This window comes from Amphiura filiformis, unplaced genomic scaffold, assembly GCF_039555335.1.
Source record: "Amphiura filiformis unplaced genomic scaffold, Afil_fr2py scaffold_125, whole genome shotgun sequence".
Taxonomy (NCBI): Eukaryota; Metazoa; Echinodermata; class Ophiuroidea; order Amphilepidida; family Amphiuridae; genus Amphiura; species Amphiura filiformis.
In genome coordinates, this window is record NW_027305589.1 from 53030 (window position 1) to 75702 (window position 22673).

A 22673-nucleotide genomic window follows, 5' to 3' on the forward strand; every position below is an offset into this window, starting at 1 on the left:
CGCGATCTCAGTTATTCATTTTCTGATGGCTGTGCCTCTTACAGACACACTCCCTCTGGAATCCAAACCACGGTTCGCTCATTACACCTCCCTTAAGTTATTTTGTAATATTTTTGAACTTCGTATTAAAATCTTTAGAATTTGCTAGCTACTATTGGAAGGAAATAATAGTAAAGGACCATTCCTGATTGAACTAAATTACACTTTATAGACCAGTTCTAACTTTAGACCCAGTCTAACTCTTTTGTGCATACGGACCTTAGAGTCTAGCATCAATTGGGAGAAATCCCATCAACATCAACATCAAACATCATGTTACGTCATTATCATTGAAGCTGCCAAATCCAAAAGTGTTCCTTATTACAGTGGTTGCTTAAGTTTATAACTTGACATATGTGACTCACTGGTTCCTTATACCGTCGTGAATAGGTGGAACTTTCTGGGCTGAGTGAACATCAATGCTAGCAGCGTCATTTGTATAATATAAAAGCCATCATTGCTTCATTACTTGTATCATATCCAGAGAGTATTCAATGTGTCCCACGATTATTTACAATGGCCACCACAAGATCAGCCGCAGCTTTCTGATTACTCTGGACAGGTGATATATTCCATTGGACAAATTGAATATGATCTACAATGGAATTTCTACATGTAAATGCTCCTGGAATGTAACCGGGAAGAAGCATTTTCAAGTCTGTTTTGCTATATTTATGGTTGCTAGTTGATATGCCTGACTCACTGCTTTCTCGTTCATGCCTTAGTGCTGACTGTAATTTGGATGAACCGGTGTAAAGTCATTTTATGCAACCCAAAAGCTAGAGGAATAATTGTACCGATCAGAAAGGATTTGCCAAGACTTCAGTCCTAATGTGGCATTTTCTGAACGATGTTAAAGTTTGTTGAGATTAACATGATCAGTAGTCTTTGACCAGCTTGACGTTTTGACCCAGGCCCCCGGCCCAGACCAAGGTCAAATTGAACCTTGCCTACAAGGGGTAGTTCTCAAGCTCCATATTGGACGATCTTACCAGATAAATAGACAGGCAGATAGACCAGACTGATGTCACCTTAAGGTTGAACTTTCTTGAAATATCCATAAACTTCTTATGGGCTTGGTGAATTTGCTGTATTTAACCAAGTTGCAAAGAAGAGAGATTAACTACTTTGAGGTCGTTTACTGTGATATCATCAACATATTTGCTGTGATTCTCCAAATAGTAGTGTGGTACTGTACTTCACCTCCTGCCTGCATTATACCTTTAATTCTGCAATTAGGGCTTCATACTCCGGTGTTAATATTTGTCGTTTTAAACCCATGAATTTCCACCTATTCACGACAGCATGAGGAACCAGTAAGTCAGATATGTCATGTTAATAAATTAGCGACCAATATAGGGTAAATACGCCTATTCTCGGTCACTTAAGAAACAACCCGCTCTATTTCTTGCGTAAATAATTATAAAAGTTAGCTATATGGGAACGTGCATTCCCCACAACACCCCGTTTAACATACCCTGCATGACATCTTCCATTGAACTTGTATTGAAAGTACAAGGTCAAAAGTTCAAAGTTGATGACAAGGCCTATTCTCGGTCACTGAACTCCTATTCTCGGTCACCTCTCGGTATAGTTTTTCTATACCTATTCTCGGTCATTCTCTTTTGGAAGCCTGGTTGATCGGTATGATGCGGTTTTGAGAACTTAAACGCATAATAAAAATACGTGTGCAGTATTCTCATATATATTGACAAGGAGCGATCCTTTCAAAACGGTTTATTGGCAAAAATTTTCGTACCATCCGATCGGGGTCCGAGGCGGTCCTATTTTGTGGGAGTGCACAGCGGAATGCGGTGGCACGTCCGACGCGTCGTGACTTTCTTGTCGGCATCTACCGCCGGCCGGCTCACCTGTAGGCTAACTTGACGCGTATGACGGTTAAATTACTGAAAGAGAATAATGACAGAACCAGTCCGGGGAACCAGGTAATATGATGTAGCCCTAGCTTTAAAAAGATTGAAGGACTAACCTAGATATATTATTCAATTTGACGGTCCTAAATGTCCTTTCTTTTTAAAAAAAAGAGCGGTATCGCGGTAGTCGGGTGATCGATCCGCAGCGCTTTATTAATTATTATTATGCACAATCATGGTGACCTAAGTCTGCATGCTCGCAGGGCTGTCAACTTCTCGGCCGACTAAAAATTGTTCAAGTAGATGGTTGGGGCCTATAATAACCTCGAAACATTATTTAACCAAATGTATCTTTTCTCCCCTTAAAATATTTTGTAAAACGATCCGTATGATTTTACCTTGGCGTGATGCGTGAGGGTTAGGGGCTGTGCATGAGCCTTGTGGGAGGGTAAGGGGGGCAAGCCAGATATAATTAATTCAAGACAAGCGACGCCCGATCAGGGGTGATTTGTATGTCCCCACCCCTTAATATTGTCATATTTTACGATGTTAATGAATATCAACATTTCCGTACATTATATGTCTATCTACCTGACAACTAACGGTTTAATTGCTTTTAAAATAATACTAGAAAGTTAGAACTATCAATTAGCTACATATTGTTACCAAAATGAATTAATTTTCATCAATAAAACTTGAGTTTTGGTTATTTGAATGTCCCCTACACCTTAATATTGTCATATTTTACGCTGCTACACATGAAAAAATTATATTGTTTAACATTTAATGTGTATACAGCAAAGAACTAATGGTTATTTTGCTTTAAAAGATTACAACAACCAAATAGCTATATATTGATGCCAAAATGAATAAATTATAATGAATAAACGTCGAGTTATGTTGGTTTGTACGTCCCTACCCCTTAATATTGTCATATTTTACGCTGTTACACATTGGAAAATTAAAATTGTTTCATATTTTATGTCTATCTGATGTTTTTCTGTTAAAAATAATACTGGAAGGTTAGAACAATAAATTTGTTGATACCAAAATGAATTCATTAGTATTAGTAAAGGTTGAGTTATGGTGGTTTTTATTTCCCCTAACCCTTAATAATACCATGTTTGACATTAAATTATCCTTTTCTTACATTTTATGTCAATCTACCTGACAATTAATGTTTGCTTTGCTTTAAAATAATACTAACACATTTGAACAATTAATTAGCTACATATTAATTCCAAAATGAATTCATTATCATGGGTTGAAGTTGAGTTATGATGGTTTACATTTCCCCTACCCCTTAATATTGTTACACGCGCTGCTACATGTGGAAAAGTAACTATTTTTTACATTTTCAGTCTATTTTCCTGACAAGCAGTGGTTGATCTCACCCCGCACATATAAATATTCAAAATATTACATGAATGGTAACTTACCAAACAAATTTTGTTAATGGAACTTATATAGTTCAGCTGAGTGACATATTAAGACACGTAAAACACCCCAACCCCGAACCCTATACACCCCCACACCCACCCCACATACACACCCCCACCTACCCCAAACCCACACAACACAAACCAACATGCACGCAAACATGCACTTATATAAATATTTGAACTAGAACATCAATGTTTACCTAGATGTGCTTGATATTAAAAACAAAATTAAAAAATGGAGCTTAATTAATTTTGAAAATAGAAATTGGCACAATAGTAAAATTTGAAGCCAGTGCCACAAAACACCCACCCTACACATTGTTGTAAAAAAACTGATTTTCCACTAGTGTATGGATTGGCCATTTCCAATCATGATCTAATTGCTCGCGCCGGGAGGCGCGAGCTATTAGTGTTTACTTCTGAATCGAACGTGGGGACATGGGGAAAGCCTGAATATAGTAAATTACATTTACCTTCATTTAAATATTTATGACACAAATATTCAAACGATGATAATGTGTAATATAATAAACGTGAAATTTTAGTATTTTCAGAGTTTTTGTATATTTTAGACGTTCTATGACTTTTGTTTGCTGTGTAGAGGCTGAATTGCACATGCGTACTCTGACCATTGAGGCCAGTGACACGTCAGTGATAGTCATGGGCAAATTGATATCGACATTTTTCTTCAATTAATGGTATAGGGGTGTTTGATGTTACTACGGTGTACCATAAGGGACATGCATATTAAAACATTAACCAATGATCCTAGAAAGCCGCGTGTAGTCGTGTGATATGTCAAACTTTTCCTCTGATTATCAGAAACAAACGGACAGTTGTTGCATTTCTGTAGGAACATTGGTTAAAGAAATATAGGCACTTTTTGTACTTTCGTGCACTTTGCCCTCTTTCTTTTTAACCAATCATCATAGAGAGTCGTGTGATATGTCAAACTTTTCCTCTGATTATCAGGAACAAACGGACAGTTGTTGCATTTCTGTAGGATCATTGGTTAAAGAAATATAGGCACTTTTTGTACTTTCGTGCACTTTGCCCTCTTTCTTTTTAACCATCATCATAGAGAGTCGTGCGATATGTCAAACTTTTCTTCTGGTCTTAAGGAACAAAAAAGTCAGCGGTCGCATATCTGTAGGATCATTGGTTAATGAGATATAGTCACTTTTTTGTACTTTGTGCACATAACCCTCTATCTTTTTAACCAAATATCCTAGAGAGTCGTGCCATATGTCAAACTTTTCCTCTGGTCATAAGGAACAAAAAAGTCAGTGGTCGTATATCTGTAGGATCATTGGTTAATGAGATATAGTCACTTTTTTTTATAATTTTGTACACTTAACCCTCTATCTTTTTAACCAATATCCCACAGAGTCGTGCGATATGTCAAACCTCTGGCCATAAGGAACAAAAAAGTCAGCGGTGGCATATCTGTAGGATCATTGGTTAATGAGATAGAGTTACTTTTTTTTAAATTTTGTGCACTTAACCCTCTATCTTTTTAACCAAATATCATAGAGAGTTGTGCTGTATGTCAAACTTTTCCTCTTGTCATAAGGAACAACAAAGTCAGAGGTCGCGTATCTTTACGATCATTAGTTAATGAGATATAGTCATTTATTGTGCTTTGTGCACTTAACTTTGTATCTTTTTAACCAATTATCCCACAGAGTCGTGCGATATGTCAAACTTTTCCTCTGGTCATAAGGAACAAAAAAGTCAGCGGTCGCATGTCTTTAGGATCATTGGTTAATGAGATATAGTCACTTTTTTCCCCTACTTTGTGCACTTAATCCTCTCCCAGAATCCTCTGTCTTTTTAACCAAACATCCCACAGAGTCGTGCGATATGTCAAACTTTCCATCTGGTTATAAGGAACAAAAAAGTCAGGGGTGGCATATCTCGTAGGATCATTGGTTAATGAGATATAGTCACTTTTTTGTACTTTGTGTCGTGCGATATGTCAAACTTTTCCTCTGGTACGTTGAACACGGACCCATTGGCGCGAGGTTCATATAATATGTATCTTGTGAAACCTAGGTTTGCTTTCAAATAATACTAGGAAGTTAGAACAATCAATTAGCTACATATTCATACTAAAATAATTTCATTATTATAAGTAAAAGTTGAGTTATGGTAATTTATATCTCCCCTACCCCTTAAATTTGTGCTATATTATTGTGATTTTATGTGATTAAACGCCCATATATAAAATGACCTGTAAAAAAAGTGTTACCACAATTTGAGACCACTACCTACCTAGCAGTGATCTAGAGGGTCCATACTAACTACCTATGGTGTCAAACCTTGTATGTAGTGGGGGTGAACGAACTCCTTATTTAGGGCCCCATGTGTGATCTTGCTCCTGGACTAGTCGGGCGTGCCACCGCATTCCGCTGTGCGCTCCCACAAAATAGGACCACCTCGGACCCCGATCAGATGGTACGAAAATTGTTGCCAATAAACCGTTTTGAAAGGATCGCTCCTTGTCAATACATCTGAGAATACTGCACACGTATTTTATTATGGGTTTAAGTTATCAAAACTGCATTATACCGATCAACCAGGCTCCCAAAAGAGAATAACCGAGAATAGGTATAGAAAAACTATACAGTGACCGAGAATAGGTGTTTAGTGACCGAGAATAGGCGTTGTCGTCGACTTTGACCTTTTGACCTTGTACTTCCAATACAAGTTCAATGGAAGATATCATGCAGGGTATGTTAAACGGGGTGTTGTGTGGAATGCACGTTCCCATATACCTAACTTTTATAATTATTTACGCAAGAAATAGTGCGGGTTGTTTCTTAAGTGACAGAGAATAGGCGTATTTACCCTATGATTATTACAAAGGCATGGCCAGATATCAGCGTTAATTACACGGTAAGACTAAAACCCATTGAAAATGTCACAAAATGTATTGTATTCGTAAATTACCCAAATTAATGGTAGCGTAGGTATGCCAAAACGAACTGTATTAACGATAACAAATTCGATTCGTCTTTGGCATCTCGCTTTCTTGAAATATCATCAAAAAATTCAAATTTGGGAAAAACGAAACATAAAAAAATAAACATGAGACTTCCAAAATTAATATTAGCACTCGGTAACGTGGTCCCTGGCGCTGTGATTTATAGTAGGTCGTGTCTTCCCCTCTTCATGTACCAGTACTTTTAGTTTGTCACTTACTTATAACCCCTTAAAGCATTTCTTGTGAACAATGCCTGGACCGTTTTCATCATATTCTTGCTTACTGATACAATCTAACTGGAAAGTGGACAGTGAGGCAAATATAGATCCTCCGATCCACGTTGTATAATTACGCTCTGCCATTGCAATTACCTTTATACGGTTATAGGTTTGTGATTGTGCGACCATTTCTTTATGCATTCTGTCGGCAAATCCAGGGAACATAGTAGACCCTCCTGACAAGACGATGTTTGAATACAGGTCATTTCGAAATTCCCTGTCGCATTTTTTGATACTGTCGTTTGTCATTGTATGGATGCCAACATCAGAGTCGGCATTAAAATTCGGCAACATTGATAGCTGGAACAAGGCTTCCGGACAGCGGAATCTCTCGTTCCCGATGGTAATTATCTCTCCACTGGGTAGCGTATAACTCTTGTTATGTGTAGAGCTGGATAATGCGGTCTTCATGTCTTTATCAAAATCCATGGAAACAAAGCACAGTTTTTCCTTCATATCACGAACAGTTTCGTTGTTGTTAGCTGAAGGAGGAAAATCAGAGAATTAAAATGAATTCGTAAAGAAAGAGTGATTGCAGGTTGGAAAGATTGAATTGATTTTTACAATGTTAAAATAAGTCCTGTTCCAACGGACTGCGGCGTCAATTCATCTATAATGAACTATAGAGGTTATCCGTGTTCTATAAGCTGCATATCCTATCTACCAAAAAACGTTTCAAAACGTAAAATGGGGTCAAAGTTTAAAAAATCTTTCCTGTGTGGCTTTTCACCCTTTTTTAAACTTGGTCCCATTCAGTATAGACCCATTCCATGTCAACTCCAGGGATGTGCACCGCAGCACCTCTTCAATTTTTTCTTTTTCTGTGTGGTGGTAGATATTGATGAAAAGTAAAATTCCGAAAATTTGAGCTTCATACTCCATTTCGTTTTCCCGTGGCATCAATTTGAAATTTAGGGGGTCAGCGTAAAAATGTGTCGCAACGCGAAAGACAACGTTTGGAGGTCCATAAATGTATAAAGGAACCATTTACCAGTATGTATTCTGAGGTACTTATTTGTGTAGAATTCAAATCTGGCATCAGGAAACATGTAACTCCTTTACTTTAAAAGATATAGGGCCCTCAAAATGCAACTTCGTCCATCCAGGACCAACTTTGGGGGGTCAAAACTCCAAAAGTAAAAATAATTTGTTCGTCCATTTTTTTTGCCAGTCAGAGCCCTTTGGTAGGACATTACTCTTATCCAATATTGAGCCTATTAGAATACTTTTAGCTGAGATATTACCCATGCAAAACCCCAATTGTACATTGTTTGTACATTTTGACCCCCCTGAAAACCAATGTCAGACATTTTGCCCCACCATCAACTTCAGGTATGTTGAAGATATGTCCTTGGACAACATTTCTGAGAGGTATTGGCTTTGGGACTCGATGGCTTCAACACATCAGTAAGGTAATATCTCAGCTAAAAATATTCTAATAGGCTCAATATTGGTTAAGAGTAATGTCCTACCAAAGGGCTCTGACTAGCAAAAAAATGGACGGTAAAATTATTTTTACTTTTGGAGTTTTGACCCCCCAAAGTTGGTCCCGGATGGACGAAGTTGCATTTTGAGGGCCCTATATCTTTTAAAGTAAAGGAGTTTCAAGTTTTCTGATGCCAGATTTGAATTCTACACAAATAAGTACCCCAGGATACATACTTTTCAAAGTTGTAAATGGTTCCCTTTATACATTTATGGACCTCCAAACATCGTCTTTCGCGTTGCGACACATTTTTTACGCTGACCCCCCTAAATTTCAAATTGATACCACGGGAAAACGAAATGGAGTATGAATCTCAAATTTTCAGGATTTTACTTTCTCATCAATATCTACCACCACACAAAAAAAAGAAGAAAATTGAAGAGGTGCTGCGGTGCACATCCCTGGAGTTGACATGGAATGGGCCTATAGAAGTAATTTCTACAATTAGGTTTAAGACTGTTCAAAAGCATAGGCTATGTATTATCAAAATCATTTGAAGGTTTATGTTTTATTATATTGCGTGTTCATAGAGAGTAGTAGAGTATTATATATACTTAGCCAATTGACTGTCTGTCAACTTGCATATAGGCCCTACATCTGTACATGAGGCGCAGAATCGCACAAGACGATGAAGAATTTAACAAAGTGAGTATTTGCTACTTTTGCTTAAATCAAAATACATTATAACGTCTTTACGGAAAAACTTCAATCACGCACGAACATTAATTCATTTACTCTACAAAATGAACAATGACAACTAAGAAAACAAACAAGTAGCCTAAAGATGACTTCATATGGGTCTTTAGAAACTTTCCTAAATGGGACCAAGTTTTAAAAAGGGTGAAAAGCCACACAGGAAAGATTTTTTAAACTTCGGCCCCTTTTTACGTTTTGAAACGTTTTTGGTAGATATTAATTCTTTTTTGAGGTAAAAAATATTGCGCAGTAAGTGGGTTCTTTGTAGCCATGCGAGGCGAACTAGTTGGATATCCATATTTCGCGGTTAATGGTTCTTTGTAGCCCTGCGGGGCAAACTAGTTGGATATCCATATTTCGGGATGAGTGGTTTTTTGAAGCTTCGAGGGGCAAACTAGTTGGATATCCATATTTCGCGGTTTGTGGTTCTTTTTAGCCCTGCGGGGCAAACTAGTTCGATATCCTCATTTCGCGGTTAGTGGTTTTGACGACCCGTAACCACCCCAATCAGCTGCATGGGGTAAGAATTATTTAAAAAATTAATAGCTGAACCCAATAGTTCAGCGAGGGACTGGAAACGACATATTGATGACTATATATAGAGTGTATTCAATAAACCCAAGCAGAACGAGAGCTGCTAAGTAACCGTTATCCATAACCATAAACACATGCATGATCAGACAACGAGTGTTCAATTTCCTCATAGCTTCCCACGTTGTACACGTCAGTCGAATTTGGCGGTGTTGGTTTGTTAGCCCTCCGAGCTATAACATCGTTCACTTTTTGTTGAACTTTGTATGTGGGCCTCACTGTAATAACATAAAGATCAGTCTGATCAGTGTGATATCATTTCAAGAGGTCACTTCACATGATTAAGCTAAACAGCCTAATTCGGCCCTGATTTGGTAAAATGATCTAACTTGAAATTAAAATCGCTGTTTCGAGAAAAAAGAGCTTTAAAGTTTGAACACTTGACGTTTTTCTTTTTGAATAAAATAAATTATTAAACAGATCTAATGTCTTAGAAAATATAAAGTCACTGGCCTTCTCCAAACCTCAGGTTCAGATCACTAGCGTTGGTTGAAGGAACAACATACAATCAATGAATCAATTTATTTCATCCATTCATATACATACTATATGCCATTACGGCACCCTTGCTGGCCCTGATAGCATCGGACTTAATGTCCAATTTTCTGCATTCAAACTTTAATTTCCTTTTGGTCACGCCCTGCCCATTTGGTAGATCTTCATTCTCTCCATTATAGCAGTTTTTTGTATTATTTTCTTTCTCTCTTTCTTTCTTTCGCTCTTTCTTTCTTTCTTTCTCCCCTTCTTTCTTTCTCTCTTTCTTTCTTTCTTACGTACCTCCTTTCTTTCGTTTTTCTTTCTTTCTATCATAGGCCTACTTTCATTATTCCTTTCCTTTTTAGTTCTTTTTCTTTTCTTTATTTCTTTCTTCTCTTTTCATTTTCCTTCCTTTCCTTTCTTTCATTCTTTCTTTCTTTCTTTCTTTCTTTCTTTCTTTCTTTTTTTTTTTTTTTTTTTTTTTTTCTTTCTTTCTTTCTTTCTTATTTTCTTTCTTTCTTTCATAGGCCTACTTTCATTCTTTCCTTTCCTTTTTCCTTTCTTTATTTCTTTCTTCTCATTTCTTTTTCCTTCCTTTCTTTCTTTCCTCCTTTCTTTTTTTTTCTTTCTTTCTATTTTCTCTTTCTTGTTCATTCTTTACTTTCTTCCTTTATTTTCATCAGTCTCTCTTCCTCTTTCTTTTCATTTCATTTAATATCTAGAGTTTGTCTGCGACTGCTTTCGCTCGCGCTGCTTTAATTTGCGTGTTGCGCCATTTCTAGTACGCACCTTTTAACATCGCGTTTCTCATTTTTATTTTCCGCGCTCGCAGACATTCTCTATTTTGCTCACTTTGATAAAGTACTTTTGTACGAAACGTCAGTGTATAATTTTATATTAAAACATCGTTGAACAACACCATTTTGTTCAATTACTTTTCATTATTTGGTGGCATGGTGGTGATTTGAGGATGTCACCAATGAAAAGAGCGGCCTCACATTACCCATGATATGGATTTATCTCAAAATGTCCAAATTTCAAGTTATTGTCAATTCATTTTAAGCCAGTGGTAACCAGTATTTCAAAAAAGGGTGTAGCTTTGAATTGATGTGATGGGATTCAATTTTATTCAATATCTATGCCAACCAACAGATCGTTCTACGGTTTCACGATTTAAATCACTATAGGCCTATGGCCCTAGATTGCCGAGAAGGATTGATGCAAACACACTGCAAAAAAAAGTGTTCTGAATTAGAACACTAAAAATTGTAACACTTATTGAACATATTTAAGTGTACTGATTGCGAACACCAAGTGTTCCAGACTTTAACACAACAGTATAATTTGTGAACATTATGTGTTCACCTTTTGAACACTTGATATTTGATATTATTGTTCTTTTTGTGAACATGGTGTCTTCATCTTTAGAACACCTAATGTTAAAACTTTGAACACAAAGTGTTCAAAATCCTCACACATGAACATGTTCAATACCATGTAACACTTTAAGAACACATTTACATGTTCAAAATCAAATGTGTTCATGTTTAGAACACTTGATATGCATACTTAAAATGTAGGCCTACAAGTGTTCTAATCTTTGAACAGATGTGTTCACAAATGTCATACACTTAAGTGTTCTAGTCTGGAACATATGACACTTAGGCCTACATAATGTTCAATAAGTGTTACAAAAAGGAATGCAATACGGCTACGCAAAGCAAGGTACAATGGGTCAATGTATAAATTCACACCTTTGTCCGAAATTTAATTGTAACAACAGACTCAGTAGTAAATTAGGCCTACAGCAAACCTAGGCCTATGCATGTTTGACGAGTGCAACATCACAATTTCATCTATTCCATCAGGCATGCCATGGCATGAAATCGACCCGCATACTGACCAGCTGTAAGACACACGCGTCAGAGGTTTAAGCCTACAGTATAATTCACATTAGGCCTATATCAAATTGCAGATGTGCACACTGTCTGACCATGTGACTATTGCATGGTCATGATTGATAAGCTTACTGCGCATTCATTAAAATGCACTAAAACCACGCAATACAAAAACGATGAATTTACATTTTTAGTCTCATTGTTCTATGATATGTGGAGAACACGTTCGATACATTTGTTTTTAAATAAAATGGTATTTTGTGGGTAAAATCTCACCTCCAAATCCCCGTCCAAATCACGGTTTCTCACTCCGATGACATCGTCTGTTCTATTAACGGTGCAACGACGCATGCGTGGCCCAGCACGTGGTAAATATAGCCTACATACATACAGTGTTCAAAACGAACACATTACATGTTCATTCAGTGTAAAAGTTGTGAACACCTGAGCTGTAGGCCTACAACACGATTTTATGGGCGTGCACCCAGAGTTATTTGGGGTGTACGGTAGGATAGGCCTAAATTTCAATATTCGACGTAAGCCTACCCCTATAATAGGCCTATTGTCATGTATTTTTCTATAAACCGCAAAATGTTCAAAATGTTCAATGTTCTTTCATTCCGTGCAAGCTGCAGGCCTGTGTAAAATAAAATGAGAACAACTGATGATCTCCATAAATAATAGTAACCAATTATAAAAATGGTTTTACAATCAGGCGAGCATTTCATGCCAGGCCTATATGCCTATAATAGTGTTATGAAAATTGTAGATTAAACATACAGTGTTCATTTTATGAACATTTAGTGAATGATCAAACACTATGTGTTTAAAAGTTTCCTCTGACGTTATGTTACGAACACTAAGCATTACAAAAGTGAATGCTGTATGTCAAATAGGCCTATATGTTGAATTTGAACAGGTGGTGTTCTAATGCTGAACATTTCAAACACTATGTGTTAAAAGTTTCCTCTGACATTATGTTACGAACACTAAGCATTCTGAAATTGAATACAGTATGTCAAAAGTTGAACAGGTGGTGTTCTAATGCTGAACACTTCAAACACTATGTGTTTAAAAGTTTCCTCTGACGTTTAACACTAAGCATTATGGTTACGAACACCAAGCATTATGAAATTGAATACAGTGTGTCAAATTTTGCACAGGTGGTGTTCTAATGTTGAACACTTTTTTTGCAGTCATCATGCATGTGAAATGTTCCAAAGGTTAATGAACGAGAATGAAAAGAACAGATTAACTTTATCATGTTTGTCTCCCTATGCATGAGTTCGTATATTTATGGCCTTTACAGTATTTCCTTATGTTCTTGTTAGGTATGGGGTATTATTAAAATAAAAAATAGTTATATTAAATGAAATCCTGGCATAAATAAATCGTCTTCATTCAATTGTGCTCTCTCCAAAGCAAGTAGAAATACCTTGTACACTCTCAACATGGGAACACGTTTTGACGTATCTATAATTAGTAAAAAGATGTAGCTCAGCGGCCAGCCAACAAAAAGAAAATGTCTATAGTAGGCCCTTAGCTGGCCCTATACGTGAAACAAGATTTTCTCTCTGAATTGGCCGTATTTTACGTGTAAGAAAATCAATCGCATTATCGTGTTCACTCAAAAATTTAAAAAATAAATGGGTACTTCTGGGTTGGGTATCTATAGATTGTATAGAATTTAAGTATGATATATTTTCGATGGTAAATATATTTCACTTTCAAAGTTTGTAGTTTTCATAATTGCAATTTCTGAATATGATATAAAAAGCGGTAATAAGTCTATAAATGTAAGAGTATCGGATCATTTTGAATGTTAATAAAAGCGAAACGCCGTCGGTAGACACCAGCAATATCAGGGATTACCGCGATTCTTGCAGTAGCTTTTATGAATAGAATACAATAGTGGATACAATAGCGGATACAATAGCGGAACAATAGAGCTCTCTTACGGGCAAATAAACCTCGTCGCGTTTTGCTAAATTTCACTTCTTCTTTTTCATGAACTAACCGTTATTTTTTAAACTTGTGGCAAAACATCTACCGATGTTTTTAATCAACGACTGCTATACCTTGTTTAGGACTTTCAAAAGAAGTACCTGCATGTGCAACCATGACTGTTTCAAAATAGCCCGCCAAGAGTCATGCAGATAACTCCGAGGTCATGCATTGAATTGTTTTGAATAAGGAATACTACGGGAATCAGCGCCATTTGTTAGAAGTCACACATGAGTGAAGTGGATAATCTCTATTGTGTCTGATGTGAGGGGTGACATATTAAATTGCGAAATTTCATGAGCATAGGGTTTCAAATATGACAAAATGCTATGTAAATAGAAATTTAATAATCTGTATGAGATGATACGAAGAATCTCAACCTCAAACAAATGATAAACATTTAAACAAAAAAATTTGTATTGATGTAACAATATCAAAATAACGAATTTATGTAAATCATGGTTTAAGCTATTTTTAGGGAAATTCCGTTTTCAATAGAATAATGACACAAAATTGTAAATGTTTACTTGTGCTTTTATTGGCAATATCAAAACTTATATAGAAGAAAAGGCCTTCTTTTTGTCAAAAACAATAAATATTTGAAAATAAACTTTAAATAAACTAAAAAAATCTCCAGCTCTCAAATGGTTGTTTTATGAAGTGCAAGTTTGTGTTCTATCGCTGGAATGGAAATTCATAGGAAATGGCTACTTCTAACTACCTAACAAGTAAAAATTAAATATCTCTTGGAATAATTTTACAAGAGCGAAACGATATTTTTGATAGTTGATCCTGCCCCAAGGTAAGGATATCACTAAAATGAGCGCAAAGGAGGGATCTACGATAAGCTTAGGTCGTTTGTGCGTAAAGACGCGATAATATTTTATGACGGGTGAGAAACCTTACGGGGTTGGTAGACTCTCTTGCAGTGGCGGCACCAGGATGTTTTATTCGGGGGTGCATGGGGGCAAAGTAAATTTGGGGGGCAAAATCAACCAATTGTGCGCAAAAATAACAAATTGTGCGCAAAAATGCCGTAAAGAGTGGAAATTTTCGTAATTTTGGGTTTTTACTGGGGGAAACAGGGGGAAAAACGTTATGACTGGGGCATTTCCCCCCATGCCCCCCGTGGCGCTGCCACAGCTCCCTTTGTAGTTCTAGAGTTAATGTACGGGGTTAAACCTCCTCCTTGGATACTAAAGGGACTGCCCATGGAATTAGCTGCTTTTAAGTAACTGTTGAGGTGTCAAATAAATAAATATGATAAAGCTTAATTTGCTTACAGCCGGATATAATTTTTTAATAATGACCGAATTTAAAGAAATTTCTTTAATATGACCTAACCTCTACTTATCACAATGACCAAACACAATAAACTTGCCTGTAAAATAGCTTCCATGTGCCGTAAGAGTACTTGCGAGGTAGTCTGTAAGATCACGACCAGCAACATTAATTCTATTCGATTTATAAGGAATTACTATTTGTCCATCGTAGATAGGCACAATGTGAGTCACTCCATCTCCACAGCTGACAACAACGCCGGTTGACCTACCACTAGCATACAATGCCAGCGTACCCTGATTTGTCGTGCACATAGCAGGGGTGTTAAAGGTTTCAAACATAATCTGTCAAGAATGGGATGAAAAAAAAATGAAGATGAAACTTAACGTATTGTCAGTTTGTGGCAAAACACTGAAGATATCCATCTTTTTTGGCATTAGGTATTTCAGACACAGGCAGTGAGTGACCACATTCACCAAAATACTCACTAACTTGGGGTCAAAAGTCATTATCAGTGTTTTGTTTGGGGTCAAATGTCACGACTATGTAGGTGTAGAAACCACAATCCTGTCTAGTTTCAACCGTGTCATAGTCACTTCTGTGTCTTTTAGTTATATGCTTTTCTTTCTTACCTTATCTTACCTATTTCTTCTTTTGTTTTCTTTTACACGTATTTCCTCTTCTCAGTCCTGACTTAGTCATTTCTGGTTTCTTTCTTCTTTCCGTCAATCACATAAAACCTACTTTGACAAACATGACTGGCCTTGACACACATATCACGTGATAACACATGGATCAAAGTGGTCTGAGCCACGTGCACACATGCATTGACATAGTCTGTGGCTAAGGGGTGTTCAAAGGTCATTAAAGGCCTATTCATTGATTTGTTCATCCGGGGGATCGTACAAATCATCAAAATACAGATGTTGGCAACGTTGTTAGTGTCATAGATGTGATAACATAAATTGCTATTAGCCGAGAAATTTATAATATAGGGTCATGTTTTTTATACTGTGCACCTAAAAAGGGCGGTTCTGTTGCATTCTTACTCATCAAGACGTGTTTACATGCATGTAGCTTGTTTATTTGATATTTATTATGAGCTTGTTTAGTACTATTTTTTCCTTAGAAATTGGTTTTTCAATTTCTGAAACAAAAATTAATGATTTTCATTTGTACTAATTACTGTAACTCGTTAAGTCTAATTAGTCAGGGGTGCTCATGTGGCGGAGGATCATGTGGCGGAGGATCACAATGCTGTACAATGGTGATCCTCCGCCACATGATCTTCAATAAACATTATTGATGGATTTCTACTTGTTTCTGTACTTGATCTCAGCCAAGTGATATCATGTTTAGCATTCATTGCCTCAGTATTTGTTAATTAGACAATTAAAAATTACTAATTACTTGTTGCTACATTAATAAAGTTCGTTGACAGCTATGTATTTAATAAGGATTTAATGTAGGCAACATTCAAAAGGATGCTACGGACAAACGAAACATGATAAAAGGCTCAAATTTCTTAAGCAGACCTTGGCTGTGATCCTCTTTATTTCAGTCAACTAAAAACTAGTAAAACATAGAAGTTTGCGACAAATCTGAAAGAGCGCCCTCATGCTCAATTTTGAGTCCATTTTTACGAAAACGCTTTGTCGAATTCTCTTTTAACTTTCAAAACTGGATTGTTGAGCTTATTGTACATCTAGTTACATGCCTAAATCATTAAAATTTGCATCTCCAGTGCCAGATAAGGGGTGTTTTAAAGAAATTTATATAAATATACTTGACCGCTAAAAGTTCCATATGGCTAGGCGGGCAATTAAGTTCTATATTAAACATGTGTCAAAACTTTACATTATCAATGTACGTCGAGGGTTGACACCCCTAACTGAATTAATATTTTCATTCTTATTTTGCTTGTTACACCCTGTATATTATATGGGTCACCCTGTATAATTGCTCCCATTGTATGGTTTCTGAAATCGTCTGAGTATATGCTCTCAGATTATAATACTTTTATTGGGTTCTAATGTAAACTTTTGAAGTTATAGTACCAAACCTGTAAAAGCATGTGAATTGTTTGAAAAATACACATGCAACGTAACTGGTGCCCAACATAAAAAAAACATGACCACAGGGTGTTGACACTGTGTGCTGTTTTCCTCGTTTTTTGCCAAATTGTTCATAGCAAAAATACCTAATGACGATTTCAATGACTTATCAATCACTATTAGGTAATTTATAAACAATTTTAATTTTTGGACACCTGCGCTGGGATCACTGTATGGGCCTTTAATTGGCGAGTTCATGTGTGGTAATGTAATTTGCGCACATATATTGACGTCAAAGGTAATTGAATGGTAATTTCTGGTCTGAGACCAATACCTTCAAAATACCTCTAATTTTACCACAAATGGCATAACACGGTACCGCCACTTGCACACATGCATAAACAGTAGCCTGTATGGAGTGTTCATAGTTTTGAGGTCAAAGGTAACGAAAGTGTCATTTCCGGTCTGAGACGAAATACATTCAAACTGCCTCTTCGATCACAAATATCATATTACAGTGACGTCACTTGCACCCATGCATTGACATAGTCATTGTATATCGGAGACATCTGACAAGCATCGTATACAGGCTGAGTCAAAAAGAAGTAAACTCATGTTTGAGGGACTGTAATTAGAGATCTGTACGGATCTGCAAAAAATGAAATATCATCATAAAGAGCAAAGTCACAGCAAACTCAAGTTATACTCATTTGAATACAACAACCCATTTTTGTAGTTGCACACGGTTTCACTTCCCAAGTACATGTTATATTGATTGGTAAGGCACGATATTCAAATGCAAATAAAGTTACGTGGCATATTTGGTTTCAATCAATAATTCCCTCATGTTAAAGGGTTCTTTTCAATATGAATTTTACCTCATTGCACTGCATTATAATGAAATGGGCCAAATGACGATATGGCACCACAATTTACCGCATGAGAGCGCACGTTTCTGTCGACGAAGTATCATGAAACTGAGAGTCCCACTGAAGTTCGGCGTCTTTTTCGTCTCCAATTTCCAACAGCTATTCGGATTCCATGTAATGATCTCCATGTAACAGATCTCTAGTTACAGCCCCTCACACATGAGTTTACTTCTTTTTGACTCAGCCTGTATCTTTTGTCTGATGCTTTATTGTACCCATTCACTCTTGTTGTCTCTAAGCTGCTGTGAACCACTGATTGGCCCATTAGTCCTGGCCCTGTCCTACAGACCCGTATACATTTTTCAAAGAGGAAAGTTTGAATGTTGATTCGAGTAGGGTATGCATAGGTCTTCCAAATTCTACTAGGTGGAAAATTCCAAACCCGGGCAAACTCTGTATATGGCAATTTTTCAAAATGGCTGCCAAAATGTACTTATGAACCAGGTAAAATGACAATAACTCTGAAACTACTCAACCTAGATGGGTGATTGAGGTGTCCATCCCCACTAAATCAAGGCTGTCTGATTGAATGAAGGGGGTTTCATGGATGTCTGAGGTCCAGGACACCTGAAATCCAAGATGGCCGCCCGTAGCAACCATAATAATCATAGTAGCCAGATAAAATGACAATAATTCGGAATCTACCTGACCTACAAGGGTCATTGAGGTGTCTATCCCCACAAAATCAAGGCTGGCTGAGTGAATGAAGGGAGTTTCATGGATGTCTGAGGTCCAGGACACCTGAAATCCAAGATGGCCGCCCATAGCAACCATAAATCATCGTATTAGCCTGGTGAAATGACAATAATTCGGAATCTGCCTTATCTATATACAAGGGTCATTGAGGTGTCTATCCCCACTAAATCAAGGCTGGCTGAGTGAATGAAGGGGGTTTCATGGATGTCTGAGGTCTGGGACACCTGAAATCCAAGATGGCCGCCCATAGCAACCATAAATCAGCAAGGTGAAATGACAATAATTCGGAATCTGCCTGACTTACAAGGGTCATTGAGGTGTCTATCCCCACTAAATCAAGGCTGGCTGAGTGAATGAAGGGGGTTTCATGGATGTCTGAGGTCTAGGACACCTGAAATCCAAGATGGCTGCCCGTAGCAACTATAATCATCATATTAGCCAGATGAAATGACAAAAATTCGGAATCTGCTTGACCTACAAGGATCATCGAGGTCTCTATCCCTTCTAAATCAAGACTGTCTAATTGAATGAAGAGGGTGTCGTGGTTGTCTGATGTCTAAGGCATCCACAATCTAAGTTGGCCGCCCATAGTAACCATATAATATTCACATTAACCAGGTGAAATGACAATATCTCGGTAACTATTTAATCAAGAAGAGCAATTAAGGTGTGTAACTTCGCTAAATCAAGGCTGTTTGATTAAATGAATGTGATAGCATGGTTTCTGAAGTCGAAGTCACACCAAATCCAGATGGCAGTCATAGCAACCACTAGGCCTATAAACCAAATGAAATGTCATCAATTAGAACCTATGTACCTATGAAAATCAAGGCTAGTTTCCATGGTTATCTGAGGTCTTGGACACCTAAAATACAAGATGGCTACCCATAGCAACCACATGCATATTTCCACAGTTATAACTCTTGCAAATGATTTGACTTGGGGTATAGGTACATGAAATGTTGCCCAACGTTATTGATTGTTAATTTTGTTTGTTAATGTTACAGGTGAGTAGGGATTGACAGAATTGACAGAGGAAAAGGAAAGGACATCTCAGATCGATGGACTTAATCTCCTTATTCCCAAGCCTGCTCATGCTCCTGCAGACCTTGACAAATGTATCATTTGTCAAAAGAAGAGCAAGAAATCACAGCTCACTTCAGAGTGGTGAAACTGGTAGGAAACGTGTACGAGAGGTAGCTGAACTCAAAGATGATGTTCACAAAAAGCTTAAGGTTCTTGGACCCGATCATACATTCAAGTACCATAACATGATTGCATGTTATGAAAGGTATATACAAATACGAAACGTCCACATACCACCAGACATGCCAGAGGAACCTCAGGTAGATGAGGGTCCTTAAGCTCACCTCATGCCAGTCACGCGCAGCAACGTCGTTCCCCGTCCAGAGCCTAGTAGCCAAACCAAACCTATTTATATTAACTTTGCGATACGTTGCTCTGATAGGGTACGAGTAAAAGAAACAAGGGTGCGGGAAAAATTTCGAATTTGTAATAGAAAAATGGCATTGAGGTTTTAAAAAAGCAATGGAATCTAGGATGACGTCTTTGTCAGATGCGCAGACTTGGATACTCCTGAAGATGTATAATGCTGCTGACATTTATTGTCATAATAAATGTTTTAAACAATATGTTACTTTATCAAATCAGGAAGAAAATGATAATAAAATCAAAATTCCCAACCTAACTCTAAACGTAATTCGTTCATGGAAGCATTGTCTTTGCCAAAAATATGAGAGACATTAATGTTGTTAAGTCGTGTGGAGAAATTCTCAGAGACGCATTTAAGCAAGTTCATACATTTTGTGATGGTCATGAATTGAAAGAATCATGGGAGACCACACAAATGCCAGATCAGTTGCTTACTTTCTTTGCATCATTCTTCGGGATAAAGAGATCCTGTATGTTGAAAATTGAAATGATGAATATGATGACGGAGATGATGATGATGATGATGATGACGACGACGACGACGCAACGAGCAACATATCATTTGCAAGAGTTATAACTGTGGAAATATACATGTGGTTGCTAGGGTAGCCATATTGTACCTTAGGTGTCCAAGACCTCAGATAACCATGGAAACATTTTTACTCAATCAACTACCGTTGATTTTCTGAGGATAAGCACATTAATCCAGCCTCTAGGTCACATAGGTTGTAATTGATGACATTTCACTTGGATAATAGTGGTTGCTATGGCTGCCATTTGGATTTGGTGTGACTTCGACTTCAGAAAACCATGCTATCACATTCATGTAATCAAACAACCTTAATTGCTCTTCTAGATCAAATAATTACTGAGATATTATCATTTCACTTGGTTAATATGAATATTTTAGGGTTGCTATAGGCGGCCATCTTAAATTTGGGGATGTACGCCCTAGACAACCATGACACCCTCTTCATTCAATTAGACAGTCTAGCAGATCTAGGTCAAGCAGATTCCGAATTATTGTAATTTCATCTGGCTAATATGATGATTATGGTTCCTACGTGCGGCCATCTTGGATTTCAGGTGTCCTAGACCTCAGATATCCATGAAAGTGATGAAACCCCCTTCATTCAATCAGTCAGCCTTGATTTAGTTGGGATAGACACCTCAATGACACTTGTAGGTCAGGCACATTCCGAATTATTGTCATTTCACCTGGCTAATATGATGATATATGGTTGATATGGGCGGCCATCTTGGATTTCAGGTGTCCCAGACCTCAGACACACATGAAACCCTCTTCATTCACTCAGCCAGCCTTGATTTAGTGGGGATAGACACCTCAATGACCCTTGTAGGTCAGGCAAATTCCAAATTACTATTGTCATTTCACCTGGCTAATATGATGATTTGAGGTTGCTATGGGCAGCCATCTTGGATTTCAGGTGTCCCAGACCTCAGACATCCGTGAAACCCCCTTCATTCACTCAGCCAGCCTTGATTTAGTGGGGATAGACACCTCAATGACCCTTGTAGGTCAGGTAGATTCCGAATTATTGTCATTTTATCTGGCTAATATGACGATTTATGGTTGCTATGGGCGGCCATCTTGGATTTCAGGTGTCCCAGACCTCAGACATCCATGAAACCCCCTTCATTCACTCAGCCAGCCTTGATTTAGTGGGGATAGACACCTCAATCACCCCTCTAGGTTGAGTAGTTTCAGAGTTATTGTCATTTTACCTGGTTCATAAGTACATTTTGGCAGCCATTTTGAAAAATGGCCATATACAAAGTTTGCCCGGGTTTGGAATTTTCCACCTAGTAGAATTTGGAAGACCAATGCATACCCTACTCGAATCAACTTTCAAACTTTCCTCTTTGAAAAATGTATACGGGTCTGTAGGACAGGGCCAGGACTACATGTGGTTGCCGTATCTTCCGGTACTGTCGGGGTGAGACGAAATAATTTCAAAATGCATCTTTGCCACAAATAACAAGGCACAGTGCAGTGTCACTACTTGGACACATGCATTGTGTTATAAATATTCCATGATATTCATTAAAAGTTATGTATTTGTCATCAGACATTAGTTTTTACTAGGATATTTGTCTCGATTTGTTTTTACATCGAATGTTCTGGAATAATAATGATTACATTGAACAAGAAATTCATATCTGGTTACGTGTAGAAATTTCTGGAAACGTTTGGATATTACTATAATGAGCATGAGTGCCCCAGAAGCTTCTAGAACATTAAGTGGTGGCGCTATTATAGTAACCATCTATACACACTAATGAAATCTGATTGGTTTGTGTTGAGGTAATGAACTATATTTAGAAATGATGTACATAGATTATGATTGTGATTGACTTGTGGTGATTTAATGGGCTGTTTTAAGAAGTACTATAATATACCATAATAGTTCAGATTATTCTAGAATGGTAAAATATTAGATATAAGGCCTGGAAAGATATTGATCTAGA

The 22673-nt window shown here is 37.4% G+C and overlaps 1 protein-coding gene across 1 annotated transcript in view; it reads right to left on the reverse strand.

Annotated features, from left to right (window-relative positions):
• Positions 1-6457: 6457 nt before the first annotated feature.
• The window catches only part of LOC140145068 (actin, cytoplasmic 1-like), a 54926-nt gene continuing 38710 nt past the window's right edge, over positions 6458-22673 (reverse strand). The window contains exons 8-9 of the mRNA XM_072166854.1: positions 15153-15396; positions 6458-7101 (exon numbers count right to left, since the gene is read on the reverse strand). Of these exons, the coding sequence (XP_072022955.1) occupies positions 6560-7101; positions 15153-15396 (786 nt within the window). The 3' untranslated portion in view covers positions 6458-6559. The remainder of the gene's footprint in view (positions 7102-15152; positions 15397-22673) is intronic.